This window comes from Pipistrellus kuhlii, unplaced genomic scaffold (assembly GCF_014108245.1).
Source record: "Pipistrellus kuhlii isolate mPipKuh1 unplaced genomic scaffold, mPipKuh1.p scaffold_m20_p_4, whole genome shotgun sequence".
In the NCBI taxonomy this organism is placed as follows: Eukaryota; Metazoa; Chordata; class Mammalia; order Chiroptera; family Vespertilionidae; genus Pipistrellus; species Pipistrellus kuhlii.
This window is the reverse complement of record NW_023425540.1, coordinates 79190550-79208744: the sequence shown is the minus strand read 5'-3', so window position 1 is coordinate 79208744 and position 18195 is coordinate 79190550. Positions and strand designations below refer to the sequence as shown.

General features: G+C 47.1%; 1 protein-coding gene across 1 annotated transcript in view; it reads left to right on the top strand.

Moving 5' to 3' along the window:
• Window positions 1-18195, top strand: part of XYLT1 (xylosyltransferase 1) — a 306552-nt gene that overhangs the window by 261714 nt on the left and 26643 nt on the right. The window contains exons 6-7 of the mRNA XM_045571260.1: window positions 3826-3906; window positions 16675-16891. Of these exons, the coding sequence (XP_045427216.1) occupies window positions 3826-3906; window positions 16675-16891 (298 nt within the window). The remainder of the gene's footprint in view (window positions 1-3825; window positions 3907-16674; window positions 16892-18195) is intronic.

Below are 18195 nucleotides of genomic sequence, written 5' to 3'. Positions count from 1 at the left end.
CCTGGGAGACAGTTCCCAACTCTGACACCGACTTGGAGACCGGATAAGTCCCTCTAGGGGTGTGCAGACCTCGCTCTGCAGAACATTGCGTGGGTGTGATGCAAAGGAAGCCTTCCAAGTTCAAAGTAGGCTGGGTCCTCACACTGCTGAGCCCGTGCAAATGTCTTAGGCGCTCAAAATGGCAATAACAGTGCAGGGCGGGGCAAAAGGAGGCTTACAGCTGACGGTATGGAAATTAATACAATAATCAATAAATAAGAATGTAAGAATAAATTCTGTGTTTCGTGTACTCACAACAGTAAACCCATGTTTGCTCCGCCCTGTATTGTTAAGTAACAGGCAACGTTTATCAAAGGCTTAGGATATGCCAGGTGCCACTGCACAGGTCTCACACGCATGATTTTACTTAATACTCGCAACACGTGAGGCTCACGGAGATGAAAGGAACATGCTCGAGGTCTGGGCTTTCAGGAAGAGCCCATGGGGAGAAGATGAAGAAGGAAAGAGAATTAACTACCGATATCCATGCTTGACTTAAAGCAGCACTCCTTAAGCTCTAAAGGGCAGGCGCCTCACCTGGGAATCTTGTTAAAAAGCAGAGTTTAACTCAGTAGGTGTTGGGGGAGCCTGAGATACGGCGTCTCACAGCGGAGGGCTGGTGCTCTCGCTGTGAAGACCAGATGCAACGGGGAGGCCTCTTCTGCACCTGGAGTGGAATTCACTCACTCACTCATTCATTTATTCGCACATTCACTGGCGAAGCGGTCGATCTGGTAGTTCCAATCCTGAGTCTTCATTTTACTAAAGGTCTGAGTCTCAGCTGTCCATCCATAAGATGGAAATGAAGCTCACCTTGGATGGCATCTTTGTGAAGACTAAATGCAGTCACGTGGGGCCTGTGCTGTGATGGACATTCCATACGTGGTCAGCGGAGCTGCTTTCGTTATTCATTTATTTATTCATTTCAGCCAATATCCCCATATGGTTCCAATACCCTTATTTTAATATGTATTTATTGAAAATCATGTTTATTAAAACAAAGATGTCCCAGTGTCTCCAGCGGGGACTGTGATGGACCCGAGTCACCATCACGAGTCAGAGGACAGATGATGGTTTCTGCACGAGGTGCAAAGAAATTCGCGGGGAGACAGACACAGTGCTGAGCTGTGGGAGCCACTTGGCAAATGACTGCACCAAAGAGAGTGAGTGAGAAGTGTGTGTGTGAGGGGGAGAGAGAGAGAAACTAGAACTGGGTAAAATGTCAACAGATTGCAAGCTGTTAATTATCTGGAGAGAACTAAATATTATGTAGGCAATTATCCACAGGCGTCTGCAAGCAACAATAGGAAAACTTGGTCCCCAGCCGAATTCCCTCCCCCTTGGAGGAGAGCTGGGAGATGGGCTTTAGCATTCCCAGCAGGCTTTTCATGCAGAGGGAGAGTGAGGGGGACCAGGCCCCAGGGAGAGGGGACAAGCCGGGGACACCGCTCTCTGCTTTGAAAAGCGGCTTTACCCACAAGCTATGGGCCTGGAATCCACAGCTCCCTCCCCGTCGGCCCTCCCCCCTCCACCACGATGTCATCTTTTGAGAGGATTTCATGTGGAAGCATCGCTAAGTAAATTCGCTAAATGCCTATTCATCCCAGTCAGATGGGGACTTGGTGAAGCGGTAAATGTGAAAATGGCCCCAGCTCGGGGCCCTGAAAGGGCTTTCTGGGGTTGCCAAATGGAGCTGCAGCCGCTGACCCTGGGAGGCCTGAGGCTTCGAGAACCCTCTCCCTCCCCACATCCCCCCGGCCCCCAATCCGGCCCCTTCAACCCTCCCACTGTGGCTACTGAGAGGCCCCTGTTTATTATTCCTGCTGCCAGGGACTTATTCAGAGGTTAACTTGTCCCCGCATTCATCAGGACAACAATAATGAACTGGCACAGAGAGCAGCGAGGGGGCTGGCAAGTAGGAAATGCTAGGACGTGGAGATGGTTGGGAGGGAGCTCGCTTTAATTTTTGTATTGGCTGCTTCAGTGAAGACCTCTCCCAGCAACTTTAGGAGGCCCTCTGCCCACAAGCTGCCGCCACTTGGTGTGGGACACGTGTGGGCTTCACCTGGCCGTGAGTGGGCGGGTGTGTCCACCCGGGAGACGCACCTTCACTGTGCAGACACGTGGTGCGAGCCTTTGTCTGCAGCCCCGGGGTTCACCTCCGGGCACAGGCAGGGCTGAGTCGCTGTGTGTGCCGGATGTAGCGCGTTGCAGGTGCAAACGGGGTTTCTCTGGAGTCTGCCAGCCAGAAGGGCCGGTTTTGCATCCGTGTTTATTTCAGCAATGGGACGGGACATCAGCAGTGCTCGCTTCCACTGCAGCATCTCTTCACTGCTCTGTGGCCCCTCCGCGGGTATTATGAGTTGGTCAAACATGAGCCATCCAATCACGGAACAGGGGCTCAGAGAGGCGAGACTGCAGGGAATTGCAGGGAAATGAAGGAGCGAGCAGGGAGGGGTTGTGGCGGCTTGGACCAGATGTTGGGAGGCAGAGAGAGTAGAGAAGCTTGTACTCATTGTACACCTACTGTGTGCCCCTTAAACCCACCCAGGTGAGTCTAGGGAAGGCAAATGACTTACCTCGAGAGACACAGAGCCTGGTCAGGAGAGCCCCAGGGATCTGTCTCCAGATTTACCCGCGTCTTGAGCCCAGGCATCACCTTCCAAGGTACCCGCCTGCCGCCCAGTCTGTTCCCATAAATGTCCTTCCTTTTCACCGCCTGCACGTCTCTCCCAACTTCAAACAATGGTTAACCCTTTTCTTCTAAATAAAAACCCCTGCGCAGAGAAGCCCGATGATAAAGGAGCTGTCACTTCAGCACCGGTTTACCTGTTTGGGTTTATTCGGTGGAAGAGGAGACTACATTTCTGGCAGACGGAGACCGGTGTGACTGCCTTTTAAAATGCTGTCACAGCTGTGTGCACACGCTGATTAGCTGTGACTACACTGCTAGTGCCGAGATTGATGGAGATACGTTTGGGATAACAATGCAGGGAACGTTGTCATTTGTTTGTATCGCACTTTATCTCTTGTAAAGACCTCTCAATCAGTGGCCCGGTGGTTATTGAGAACGTGGTAGTCACTCGTTCACTCACTCATTCATTCGCTTCTCAAAATACATTTGAAAGAGTCAGTTCACACTCAATCTCACTTTGAGTCATTTATTCGTCCACAAGCATTTGTGTGGCTCCTGCTACATGCCAGTGGTGAGCAAGTGCAGCTAGTTCTGTCCTGATGGAACTTAAAATCCTAATGTCAGGAAGTTCAACATCTTCAGATGCTGGTAAGAGGGTGAAGTCAATAAAGTGATATGATAAAGGCAGACAGGGAGGACGCGGGTGCCACATTAGGTGGGGTGACTATCAAAACCCTCTCTGATGAGATGACATTTGAAAGGGGATCTGCATAACCACAAGCGGCTAGTGAGGAGAAGATATAGGGCAGGATTTGGCATGCTCAGCAAGTGCAAAGGCCCTGGAGTTGCTATGTATTTGCATTGAGCTACGCAATGATGATTTACTATATTTATCAAGCCCAAGGCTGGGCACCAAAGATTCCAAAATAAGATGTTATGCTTATCCTCAAGGAGCTCACAGTGTTTTGTTTTGGTGTGGTGTGGTGTGGTGTGGTGTGGCCAGTGATGGCGACTCATCAAGGAATACAGCCTTTTCAGCGGGTATGGTGTGAAAGGAGGAGGGATGCTATTTTCTGTAACAGAGAATGGAGCAAGACTCAATTCCCCAGGGTCTCTGGCGGATTCTAACTTTCCTCTTTGTTTGTTTACAGGACAAATGACCAACTGGTGGCATTTCTCTCCCGATACCGAGATATGAATTTCTTGAAGTCACACGGCCGGGACAATGCAAGGTAGCATATCTCCTCCGTCTTAGTACAAAAATGGAAGTGAAAATCTGAGTGGTCATTTGGGGGCTTCCTTCTAAGCAGGTTGGTGCAGCCAGAAGAAAATGGAGGGTGTGAGAAAGGCAGCCACGGTGGGATCTGAAGTAGTCCCTCAATTGTCAGGGAAGAGCAGCAATCATAATAAGTGTTTCTCCTCACGTCATTGTCCTTTACACCTTTTGTCAAGCACTTTTGTGCATCCAGTGTCCCATTGTGGCAACTTTGAGGTAAATAGGACAGCCTTGTTAACTCCCTCTTTATTGTGGGAAGCCTGAGGCCCATAGCTTGTGATGTCCCCAACCATTTGGTCAGCTGGTCATTCAACAAATATGCCAAGCATGTGCCAGGCAGCCTTCTAGCAGTGAACAAGACAAAATCCTCGCTCTTAGGGAGTTTACTCTTTAGTGGGAAAGAGTCCCATGCCAGCATGGAGCTGAGTTTTCCAGTATCCTGACTTCAACCCTGTGCCCTCACCGTTGCCTCACTTTGCTGCCCAAGACTTCGGCAGGAATTTGAGGCACCCAAAGCCCAATTGGGCCCATTGTGCCTACCTCATTAAAATGAACAGGGCCCAATAGCATCACTACCATCCAGCTTTGAACTGGGTTCAAATCTCCATGGCCAGAGATCAGCCTGAAGGGATACAGTCTTGAGCGCCCCCTGTAGGAGAGATTGCATGATCAGCAACACCATCCAGAGGTAAAATACCATTAAAATCCAGCCCAGGAGCATTCAAGCATCTTAGAATTGATCTCCAGACACAATCTGATAGCTCATAGGGTGATGTTAGCTCGTTAACCTGTCTTGTTTGGCCCTCATGTTGGTTTGGTTTTGTTGTGTTTACTTCAGGTGTTCTATTTGAAAATTAATAGCCCATTTAAAAATAGCAGAATTTCCCATGAAAATCCAGATTTCTGGTTCATCTTAAAAGATAAGAAGTTTATCCAAGTCTCTGAAGTTCTCACCTGTCCCCCTTCCCTATCTGGCCCAGTTGTCATTTCAATTGTGATCTCTGCTTTCGGTGTTCTCCCGCTGCTGGTGGAGGTGTGGCTTGGGCTGGCTCTGTGACTTAGTTCACCCAGTTATCCACAGCAGGGAGGGACAAAAGAAGCAGCAGGCTCCATTTTCTGGCCTTTAGAGTAGTCCCCCAGAGTCCTTGCGGTGCATCGATTTCCTGCAGTGTAACTTTGATCTCATCCAGCTGTCTATTTATAGATTGTTCCTGTCGTATTGACAACCTGCATTCTTTCCTTGCCCTGGCTGGGGGGCTCAGTTGGAGCACATCCTGTACACCAAAAGGGTAACGGGTTCAATTCCCATTTAGGGCACATAGCTAGCTTTCAGGTTTGGTCCCCAGTCGGAGTGTGTATGGTATATGGGAGACAACTAATATCTCTCTTTCTCTCTCTCTCTCTCTCTCTCTCTCTCTCTCTCTCTCTCTCTCTCTCTCTCTCTCTCTCTCTCTCTCCTCCCTTCCTCCCTTCCACCTCCCCTCTCCCTCTCTCCTTTCTCTCTCTAAAAATCAATAAACATATCCTCAGGGGAGGAATATAAAAAGAGCCCCAGATTTGAGGAAGCTCTGTAAATCAGCACAGATGAGTATAGCATGGCCAGTAACTAAGGTGGGGGAGGCCTGGCAGAGGAGGAATTATAGCCTCTGTGTGGTGTCCCTGCTAAGTGTCCATTGCTCTGCCGGACCCTTTCCATGCAGGATCCAATTGCATTCTTATAGTCACACTATGCAGAACCAAGAATTAGTAGCCCCATTTGTCAGAAAAAAAGGGGGGGATTTTTCCCTGGTCACACAGCTGGAAAGTGCTGGAATCTGAACCCAGGTCTCTAGCCCCAAAGTCCATGGGAATGAGGTAGAGCTGAACGAGATTCCTTGGAGGTGGCTAGCTGTCAAAACTAGATCACATTTTCAGGTCCCTACCTTCGCTAGAGATTGAAGATCCTTTTTCCCTTCTAGGTAACCTTGTTGTACATGTTTTGAGCAAATACATTGAGAACAGAGCTTATTGTAAGTTAATAGATATGTCTGAATTACATCTAACCCTGCTATTCTTGTTTCAGCCTAGTCAGTATTTGTTCTCTGATCACTGTTTCCAGCCACTCTGCTAGGAAATGGGTGTCAGACAAAGGGTAAAATCATGGGTTTTGAGATTACACCTCTAGGATTAAAGTTCTGCTCTACCGTGTCCTAGCTGTGTTACATTAGACTGGTGGATTGACTTCTCTGAGCCTTTTTCTTTACCTGTATAATGGAAATATTAATAGACCTACATTCATGGGATTGTTGGGAAGATTAAATGAGATGCTGCACAAAAAACATTTGACATAGTATAACTGTCCTATGATGGTGGTGGTGATGATAATGATGGCTGCACCATAAGTATTGGACTAAAATGTTGCTGTTGAGAGGAAGAAACAGATGGTATAAGGACCAGAGTCGTGCCTCTGGGTGTGGGAGTATATCCCATCTAATTGATGTGCATCAGCAGTTGACAGGTGGTACCCAAACAGCATGGGACAAGAAAAGTCTGAGGTCAAAGAGAAGTTGCTTGCACCTCCTTCTAAAAACCTCAAATCCAAGGACAGGCATTCCAACACCAACCCATGCCCATGAGTCCTCAGCTTGGATTTTCTTACTTGATGAATAAAGTCAGTAATTTAGTATTAATTTAATAGCAACATGAACCAACATGTCATCGTCTGCCAGTCTCTCCATTAGCTGCAGTCTTGCCTATGACACAAGCTCAGCCTATGCCTTTCTCCTGTATCCTCTGTCCCACATGTGCAAAGCTCAGCTGGGTCCTTGTGCTGGTCATGAGGGACACGGTGGGTGGGGCATGATAGACACCCAGCTCCAAGTAGCTTAAGGGGGAAAGGGAGCCATTGTATAATGCAACTCAAGCATCAGTGTCTGACTTTAGACATGGCTACTCAAGCAGTCCAGCTGCTATCGCCAAGCGCTTTTAGTTATTTGGTTGTGTAATTCTTTTTCATTATTTCTGGAGAGGGTTAAAGTAAAATAAACGCATCCCATCAAATCACCAAGGAGTTCACTGGCAGGAGTCTGTTTTTTTTAAGTTAGGATATAGCATCATCTTACTTCCAGGTGAACAGCATAATGATTCGATATGTGGATATATTGTGAAATGTCTTGTTACCATTCATCACTACATGTAGTTACAGATGTTTTTCTTGCCATGAGAACTTTTAAGATCTACTCTCCTAGCAACTTTCAAATACACACTGCAGTATTATTGACTGTAGTCCCCATGCTGTGTACAGGACAGTCCCAGGTCTTATCTGTTTTTTTAACTGGGTGTTTGTACCTTGTGACCCCGCCTCCCTCCTCCCCCCACCTCCACTTCTGCTTTTCCCATTAACTTAACTTTCATTAGTTCTGTTGTCCTTTGTGTTGGTTTTAATGTTGTGGCTCCAGCTGGTGAGCCCTCCCAGCTTATTAGCCTCACTTCACAGATAAGGAAACTGAGACTCAGAGAGATGACGGAGTTGCTTAAGCTCACACAGCGAGGCCAGGGCCAGGGCTCAGACAGGGGACTGTGTCCCCAGAGCTGGGTGTCCCATCCCTGCATGAGCCCTGGGCTACCGACATGCTAACTTAGGGGTGTCGAACTCAATCAGAGAAGGGGCCAAAATCTAAAATCCAGCCTAAATCGCGGGCCGAATGGTTTACTGAACAGTCATAAACTGTCATTGTGATGGAAACGCAGCGGAGTGCAGTGATGACAGCGCGGTGCGGGCCACATTGCAAGGCCTGGCGGGACAGATTTGGCCCACGGGCCTTGTGTTTGACCCATGTGTGCTAACTGCTCACTCAGTATGTGACCTTGGGTAAGTTACATCAACCACCTGTGTGTCAGTTGTCTCCTCTGTTAAATGGAAATGATGATAAAGCCAACCACATAGATTTACTGCAAGAATTAAGTGAATGAGCCTGGTCGGCGTAACTCAGTGGTTGAGCATGGACCTATGAAACAGGAGGTCACAGTTTGATTCCCTGTCAAAGCATGTGCCCTAGTTTCAGGCTCAGTCCCTAGTGGAGTGTGTGCAGGAGGCATCTGATCAGTGATTCTCTTTCATCATTGATATTTCTATCTCTCTCTTCTTATCCCTTCCTCTCTGAAATAAATATATTTTTTAAAAGGAATTGAATGAATATATGGATAAGCTCTCTGTGCTCTGGTCCTGCCTGCCTCCAACATGCTGGCTGGCTTGGAGGCAGCCACTCGGCCTCTCTGGCTTCATCTCCTCCCTTTGGAAAACAAGCAGAATGAACAAGACAGTCCCCAAAGTCCCTTCCCATTCCGATGCTTCTGGGCCAGTTCTTGTAAAAGACATTGTGACAGAGCAGAGAGCTTACAAGGCCAAGAGATAGGGAGGGACAAAAGCAGGCAGTGAGACAGAGCAGGCCACATGGTGCCTCTGTTTTTTAACTCCACTTGGTTCCTAATAGCGGCGTTGACCTTCTGTCCCCATCGCCCGCCCTTAGCAGCCAATTTGAACTTCCAGCTCCCGCTGCGAAGAGATAGCATAAAGGCAAACTAGTATTTTAATAGCTGCCAAATTGGTCCGGACTGTTCCTGTAATTAAATGAAGGGGAGTGTTGTGTTCGCTGTTCCTCCTTGCTTTCCTTCAAAAATAAAGTACCTAGATATATCGAAAGACACAGCACAATTACCATCTTCCCAGAGAGCTTGGGCAGGACTAGCAGAAGCAGGTGCCCTAAAGTCTACTGGCAGCCTGAGGTAGCGGGTCTTTGCAGACACCCCCAGGAGCCCCCAGCTTTGGCTTAGGGATCACCGGGAAAGTTTCCCACATCTTGGCAACCTAATCAAATCCCAGTGTGTGGGGACAGGTCTCTTACAAGGAGATGGAGAGGAAAAAGCATTCCCCTCAGCCAGAATAGTGCTTCCTTAGGGACTTTTGCTGAGGAAAAGTTTTGGTTGACCTAAGTTCTCCACCTAATTCAAGGTCACAGAGGCCCCATGCTCAGTTCTGGGGTGCAGTAGGATGTAGTTTTAAGAGCGTGAGCACTGGGCTACTGCCAGCTATGCCATGTGACAGCTGTAGAACTTCAACAAATGACTTTGACTTCTCATACCCTCGTTTCCTCATCTTTATAAAGTTTGGACAGTGATGTTGGGATTGTGGAGGACTGAGTGTCCTCAATGAACCTGGGAGGGCCCTGGACTTTCAAGTATGTTATCTCATTCCAGCCTCACTCGGCAGGTATTACCCCATTGTAGAGATGAGAACAACTGAGGCATGGAGAGCTGCTTGAACATGCTCAAGGCCCTATAGCTAGTGAATGGCACAGCTGGGATTAGAAGCGGTTCAGTCCCATGTTTAAGGCCTGAGTTCTTTTGTCACCCCAGGATCTGAGAGGCCCCTGTCTAAGGTGATGACTTTAAACAGAATCATTTTTTAAATGATTAGGGTAGGGAAATCAGGTCCTTCTCCTACTTTCTAGAGTCAGCCTGTCGCAGAGTGTATTCAGGATCCACCCATGATGTGTGGCGCTAAATGGGTATACTGGGAAAGTTGGGTATTGATCCAGTGTGCATCAATGAACATTTATGTATTTTGCCAGTCTAGCCCATGACTCCATGGATATTATGCTTAGAATAAGACTAAGTTTAAATAAAATGTTGAAGCTACTTACTCATTTTCAATAAAAAGATTAAGGGACTTCTCCTATAGTTACTACATTAAACACATAGCAGGGCATTTAAGAACTCAGGCTCTGAGACCAGACTCTGCAGGATTTACATGCTAACTGCTCACTAAATATATGACCTTGAGTAAGTTACATCAACCACCTGTGTGTCAGTTGTCCCCTCTGTTAAATAGAAGTGATGATAAAGCCAATCACATAGATTTATTGCATGAATTAAGTGAATGAGCCTGGCCACCGTAGCTCAGTGGTTGAGCGTTGACCTATGAAACGGGGTCACAGTTTGATTCCCAGTCAGGGCATGTGCCCTAGTTGCAGGCTCAATCCCCAGTGGAGTGTGTGCAGGCGGCAGCTGATCAGTGATTCTCTTTCATCATTGATATTTCTATCTCTCTTCCTCTCCCTTCCTCTCTGATATATATATATATATATATATATATATATATATATATATATATATATATAATTTTTTAAAAGGAATTAAATGAATGAATATGTGGATAAGCTTTTGGAACATGTAGTTTGCCTATTAAGTTAATGGTGGTGGTAGTGATGATGGTGATGGTGATGGTGATGATGGTAATGGAGAAAAATATTGAAGATGGTATACAAGTTATTAACATTTTAGAAACACTCCCTGCCATTCCTAGGACCTAGGGAAACAATCAGCATTTCAAATGTAAGAAGGCTAGACCGGAAAGAGGTTAGAGCAGGTCCCAGCCCCCAGGATTGGCAGCGCCTTCACTCTGACCCTGAACTAATCTTCAGACCCAAACCTCCCTTGATGTGTAAACAGGCAACTATTTAGCCAAAAGTTGGCAAATCCTTCGAGAGCCGGGCCAGGAGCCTCCTCCAAGCAAACCTGCTTTCAGGAGGCCCTTTGGTGCCAACTTGCTCATCAGCCGAAGAGCGCTCTCCAGCTGTCTCGTAGCACCATGATTGATGGGGGAAGATAATCAGTGTCTCTCTAGTGGGGAAAGCACATTGCCTTTCGAATTAGCTTTTCTTAAACCCAACCAGTGAGTGTATCTCTGTTTTCATGTTCATTTATTTAATTCCATTATGGCAACTGTGTCAACGTACTGCTAAGATTGCACAGGCACCCACGCCACTGTGCACACATACCTGCCCCTGGCCTCGGCTTGGGTTTTGGGGTCAACTTTGGAGCTTTTAGTTTTTCCAGACAATGCATGTCAAGTAGGACAAAAGACCAGAAGGAAAATATTTCACAGCATCATCTCTGAGAGGCAGAGTATAGTTTTTATTTTCTCCGGTTTCTTTTTATGTTCCAAGCTTCTACGAAACATATGCATTACTTTTACAATCAGAATAAAAGGCAGCAAACGTTGTTTTTAGAAATGCGTGAAATGTGGAAAACCAATCAGCGTTCAGAGGGCCTTTAGACTCTTGGGGGTGCAGGTTGCTTGGAGTCTAAGGGTAGTGAAGAGCATGGGCCACAGAGCTGGGAAACCGTAGGTTCCAGAATTTGGGCCCTGACTCTGTTTTTCTTTCATCGTAGAATGTCAAACCTAAATCAGCTTTCTTAGCATAAGGCACATAATGATAGTAACACATAGGCAATGTACTGTGTGCCAGGAACTGTTCTAAATGCCTTTCAATTCCCACAACAACTCCATGGCATAAGTCATTATCATGCCCATTTTCCAGGTGGGGACACTGAGGCTAGAGAGATTAAATGATGCATAGCTCCTAAGTGCAAACTAGAACAGACTGGAACCCTGGCAGCCTGGCTCCAGTCTGCACTCCTGGCCACTGCGCTACACTGATCCCCTACGTATGTCCCTTGTAGCATTTCCTGCCTTGTCCAGGCCACATGTACATACAGATGATACATTCCTTCCACCAGTCGGGTCAGAGTCTGCCTGTCCTGTGTCTGGCCTACTCCTCAGCCATTCCCCTGCAGCTCTGACTCCAGCTACCTTAGCCTCTTTCCGCTCCTGTGGGTTCTTGCACATGTTATTTCTCATAAAGCTGATAAAACTCTTCCCCACGACACTTCGGATAACAGAGTCCTTCTCCTGCTTCTCACCCAACTTAAATCTGACCTCCTCAGGGAAGCTCCCCCAGCAGTCATCACTAGCTAAGCCCCTGTCTGTTTACTTTCTGTCACCGCCCTCTGAGTTTCTCTGTAGAGCACTTACCAAAAACATCTCATTGCATATTAATGTGTTTTGTCACTTTTTGTGTCTACTTGTTTATTTGTTAGAGCAGCATTATAACCTTGTGGCTAAGAGTGTGGAACCCAGAGCCTGACTGCTAAGGTTTGAGTCCCACCCTTGCCACTAACCAGCTGGGTGGCCTTGGGAAAATTACTCGCTCTCTGTCTTGATTCCTTCATGTGTAAAATGAACCCTCATTTGTAAAAAAAAAAAAAAAAAAAAAAAAAAAAAAAAAAAAAAAAAAAAAAAAAAAAAAAAAGACGGATTGTGGTGAATACTAAAGGAGAGAATACATATTAAGTTACATGCTTGGTAAATGGTAGATGGCATTATTTCATCCTTTTGTCTCTATATTTAGAAGAGAGAGAAGAAAAAGGGGTGGTGTCCATCTCAGCCCGTAGACCTGAGGAAAAGGGGCACTCTAGAGCTGCTGAATGAGGAAATGCCCCAGGCCCCCTTGTTCTGCCGGCAGCTGAGGTCAGGAAGGGTCACAACCCACCCTGGGCCTGAGACAAATGGCCAGCAGGGCCCCTATGGAGCTGCCAAAGTAGGAACCCAGTGAGCCAGACTGTCACTGACTGACTCATGGCATGGAAAGATGGGCGGGGTTTGTATTCATGGTGCTAGGACAGAATTAGGATACCCATGATACTTGCCACCTCTGCCACCACAAGCATGGGCATTGCTTAACTAACATAATAGCAAGAGATGGGGTTCATTGTGTGGGGGCTTTGGGCTTCTGTCCTTGGTGCTGAAATATCCTGCTTTTTTTCCTTTTATACAGGGTTTCTCCTTAGTTTTGCGTGTGTCCTGCATGTACCTATACCAAATGGCAGGAGAGATAGAAATTTAATCTTTCTAGCTTGATAAAGGAAAAAGGTTGGCATCTTGGTGAGCATTTCTGGAGCACTTACTGTGTGCTGAGCACTTTGCTAAGCCCTCTCCGTATATCGTCTCATTTAAACCTTCATACCCACTCTGTAAGGCAGCTATTGTTATGATCACCATTTTCCACATGAGAAACTGAGCCATCTCATGTTCGGGTCGCCCAAGGTTATTGCAAATGCAATTCTTGAATCAAACAGTCTGGCTCCAATGCCCAAAGCTTGGCCCCCGCATTATCATGTGGCTGTCATGAGTGAGCCCATTCACATAGCTGGCTGACTTCAGACATTGTGGCTTTCATGCTTCGTCCCATGTCTTTATTTTTTAACTAAAATGCTTAGGTTGTACTTATGCTAAAGGAGTAATCTGAGTTCAGTGACAGATCACTGGGCAGGAAACGCGGAGAAGGGGAGTTTTTCCCCCGAGGTTATGTGACTTTGGATGACTTTGGCTCATCCATCCCTCTGAGTCTCCGTGAGTCTGCGTCTGTGTGTTTAATCTGTAGAATTAGTTATATGAGCTGATTGCTGAGATCCCCTTGTGCTCAAACATGCTGTAAAATCCGAGGGGCAGAGTTCTTCCTTTGAGAACTCATTATAGGACAAGACGGTTCTGGAGTAATTTCCTACTCCATGACGATGCTGAGATTGCAGCAGGGGAATTGACTGAATTGAGGGGCTTCTTCACTGCCTGCCTTTTCTCAGAGATCATTTCCAAAGGCTATAGGTGCTTTCTTAACTGAATTCTCCTCCTCGGGGCGAGAATCCGGGCCCCTCCTCAGCTCCCATTTGGTTTCTTGATGCTCAGCCAAGTAGACTGGGGACCTGTGACATCCCAGTAGAATCCTATTGAGCTTTGACTATAGTTTTCTGTATTTCCACCTATGGACACAGTTGCCCCAGGAAACCAAGTCAATGGGAAGTGAAACTGTAGGGAGGAGAGCGTCATTAGTTACCTTCAGTGACTTGGGCCCCTTGCTACAAATCAACCTGTCTTCCTTGAGAACCAGGCTTCCTGGTGAGCCTGCATCTATGAAAAAACACATCCAGGAGTTTGCTGACTTAACCTTGATTTTCAACCTTGACCTTTCCAAGGAATGGTGAATGCACAGGGCAGGAAAAACAGCAAGTCACTTCCTAAGCAGCTGATTTCTTTCACCTGCTAGATACCCAGGCCCTGGGTCTCTGCCACCTTCTCCCAGCCCAGACCCAGGTCCCAGTAGCGCCTCTCAACCCAGGAACTTAGAAAATCCTGAGACCTTGGGAGCGGTTGTCTCTATTTTTACTCATAATTAACCAAAGCTTGTGTTTGCAGCTTATCAGTTTTGGAATGCAGTAAATACAGCAACCAATCTCCCAACCCCATGAATATTTCATTTTGGAGATTACTGCATAAATATTGTATTTGGATATTATGGTCTGGGACATCACATTAAAATTGCAAGGCGATGCTATTATCCCATATAATGGAACATAAAATTAAAACGCTGGTTCGTGGAAAGAAAAATTTTGCAAGTCCTCGCACCTGGATACCTTTTATTTCTCTCTCTGGGTTAGTCCTGGTTACCATGTAAGTTTTGATATAAATTATCTAAAATTTTAAAGTGTTAAGCACAGTTAAATGCACCGACTGTATGGTATTGTACAAGTTAGCATCAACCAGAGTCGAGATAGGATTTTATTTTCCTAAACTCAGGGCTCCTTTTAATGAACTGGTTAAATCCAAGTTTGGTGTGATATGATGAGTATAATGAAAAACCCCCGTCAGGTCACATCCCCCCAAAGAGATTCCTAACCTTTCGTTTACGTGAGGCCAAACTTGGATTTAGTGTGTGGAAAGATGTGTTAGAGAAAGAACTAGACCAGCGATGTTGGCTACCTGGGTCTTCTGGTGTGTCCTCAGAACAGTGGCAACTTTCCCTGGGCTCCCATGTAATGTGGCCTCCCTCCCACTTCTTTCTGTGTTCCCTCCACTGTCAGACAGCCTCTGTACTCATGGTGATAAGAAGCTGCCAGCCAGCTGTAGGCTTGCATTCTCTCAGCTAAGAATCCCATCGAAGGTTCTTCCATTCTGGTAAATTCAGCAAAAATCCAGGACCCAATCTCAACACCAGCTTGAATCTCTCACCCATTTCTGAACCAATATGGCAGCCAAGCAGATGGAATTGACCAGGCTGGGTCATGTTCAACCCCTGGTGTTAGGGTTTAGGTGCAAACCCAAGTTGAAGATTAGTGACTGTCCAAAGTAAAGTCGAGATGTAATTCCCAGGAAACTGAGGAACGGATGCTGGATTGACAGAAACAAGGAAGGAAGCACCAGCATGTGCTATAGTATGAATGAACTTTGAAAACATTATGGTAAGTGGAAGAAGCCAAACAAAAACACCAACAGCCCTGGCAGGTGTGGCTCGGTTGGTTGAGCATCCTCCCATGCACCTAAAGGTCACCGGTTTGATTCCCTGTTGGAGCACATGCCCAAGTTGTGGGTTTGGTCCCCGGTTGGAGTGCATGCAGGAGGCAACCAATTGATGTTTCTCTCTCTCTCCCTCTCCCTTCCTCTCTCTCTAAGATCAGTGAAAACATATTTTTTAAAAGGCCAACATATTATAGAATTCCTTCTATATGAAATACCCAAAATTGGTAATTCATAGAGACAGAAAATAGTTCAGTGGTTTCCAAGGGCTAAGGGATACGGGGCATGGGGTCTGCTTATGGGCATGGGGTCTCCTTTGGAGTGATGAAATATTTTGAAACTAGATAGAGGTGATGGTGGCACAGCATTGTGAATGAACTTCAAGCCATTGAACTGTACAGGTTAAAATGGGTGACTTTATGTTGTAGACCTGGGGGAGCAGCAGGATCCCTGAGCAGGGAGGCTACTAGACTAAGCTCCCAACTCAGTAACCAGCCCCTGAGGAGCAGGGATCATCCTTACTCCTCCTTGCCCGGCACAGGGCCAGCAGCATGCCTGGCACATAGTAAGTGTGCAGTTAATGCTCTCTGTCAGCGCACAGAGTTTGGGCCAGAGGCTGGGTTCTTGCTCTTTCCAGTGTCCCCTCACAACTGTATTACCAGCTCTTCGACCGTTGCTTTCTGCTTTTACAGAACAGGAAGTGCCAGAGCTGCCAGCCTGCCTTGCAAAATCCCAAATATTTATGCATTTTATTCTCTCAAGCAGGGGTTGTCCATCTGAGGTTCATAGATGGGGTTCCGAGGGCCCATGATGTTGAATGTCCTTTATTTTCACTGAAATCTACCTAAATGTAGAGTCCAAACCACAATAGTATGAGCAGTAACTATTAAGAGTCACGTATTTTCATATCACATATTAGTTGATGAGTCTGCGCCTGTCATTTACGCTCGCCACTTCCTTGCCTTTACAGTGGTCTTTAGACCTGCCACACGGTCTTGCTATTTTATGTGCCAAGAGAGAAACGCACCCTGGGTAATTATCATAAATTCAGTGTTTTAAGAAATATTTAGTAATCCTGTTTTTAATGTGTGAGTCAAAAAGCAGAATTACTATATCATAAACTTCTTTTTTCAGTACTTTGTCATTCTGTGTGTTATGATTGAAGAACATTATTCTGAGATGAGTGTCTATAGGCTGTGTTCACTAAGTTACCCAGGCGTCCATGGCAATGAAGGATGGTTTCAGAGTTCTCTAAAGAGGAAGTCGAGATGCTGGGTGATCATTGCTATCTAGTTGTGCTCCGCAAGTGCCCTGAACTCTCTAAGCTTCAGTGTCACCATCTGTGAAATGGGCATAATAATAGTACCCACCTCAGAGGGGTGGCGTGACCTGTCTCTCTGTGGAAACCAAGGGACAGCGTATGCACAGAGCCCTGGCTCAGTGCCTGGCTCACGGTCAGTGCTCCATAAATGCTTTGATCGCTGGGATTGCGCCATCTCCTTTGGACTCTGGGTGGAGGCACCTTTGGGCTAATCAGTTCTTTGTGTCTTTCAGGTTCATCCGGAAACAGGGCCTGGACCGGCTCTTCCTGGAGTGTGACGCCCACATGTGGCGCCTGGGGGACCGGCGGATCCCAGAGGGCATCGCCGTGGACGGAGGCTCTGATTGGTTCCTGCTGAACCGCAAGTTTGTGGAGTATGTGACCTTCTCCACAGACGATCTGGTGACTAAAATGAAGCAGTTCTACTCCTACACCCTGCTTCCTGCCGAGGTGAGCATCCCAGAAAAAAAATCCCCTAGGATGGCCGGGGCTGGCACTCGCATTTAGAGCAAAGCAGATGCTCAATTTTTACTGAATTTTTGGCAAAGCAATGCTGAGTCCAATACAGAGCCCTCCAAACAACCAGATGAGGACGGAGAGCGGCATTGACTGCCAGGGACCTAGTTGCAATGGCAGGGACCCTGGTCCCCTCCCATCTTTGGAGGCAGCACAGCGCTGCCACCAGCAGTCCACGGCATCCTCATGCAAAGTGGAAAAGGCATCCCTTTAAGACACGTGACTTACATGGGTGCTAAAATAATCATATACTGATTTTATTAGAAGAAGACACTGCCATTTTCTAGAAAACTGTTACTTAAAAAATGGCAAGCCTCTGGGTGTTGACCTGCTGTGTGGACGGCAGCCCCTCACACCCGAGTGGAGCCATGTGGGATCCGCACATCTGTGCAGGCCCTTTCGGGACACACCCACATCAGCTCCGCAGTCACCAGGCCTGTCACAGCTTTATCAACCAAGAATCCCGCTTCTGGTTTTGAATACTGTGGTTCTTTCAGTTCCTGACAGACAGACACTAGTGTTGGCCTCATCAGTCAGACAAGAAATGGCAGTGGTCCCAAAGACAGCAGGCGGGGCCTGTGCCAGATGCATCAGCCTCTGCACCGACAGCCCTCGTGGCCAAGTGCCTGGGACTCGGCGCTTCCCGTGGCTTTCGGAAATATTTGAAAAGCTCTGAGGAGTCTGTCCCCACGTGTCAGACCTCAAGGTGGGAAGCAGACTTCAGGCTGCAAAATACGATAGGGCAGGTGGCTTACAAACAACAGAAATGTACCTCTCACAGGTCTGGAGGCAAGACAGCCCAGCTCAGAGTGCCAGCATGACCGGGGGAGGGCCCTTTTCCTGGTGACAGGATGTCTCCGGACAGTTCTCACTGTGTTCTCACAGGACCGAAGGGAATACGGATCTTTCTGGGCTCCTTTTTATAAGGGCACTAATCCCCACTCATCTCCTGATCAGCTTCCAAAGGCCCCAGCTTGTAACATCACATTGGGGGTTAAGATATCCACCTTTGGATGTTGGGGCAACACAGACATCCAGCCCGTGTTAGTCTTCCCTGTTGTGGAAGACTGCAGGCTGTTCTGAAACAGCCCTGGCCCCATCTGGAGTGTGGCTCGTAGCGTGCCATTATAGCCTCTTCATCAGACCTGGGCTGAGAGAGTCCAGGTTAAGCTCCCTGACCTCCAGCTCCTAGTTTCCTACCTCAGAAAAGTCCAGAGCTGGTTCTGTTTCCGCTGAGC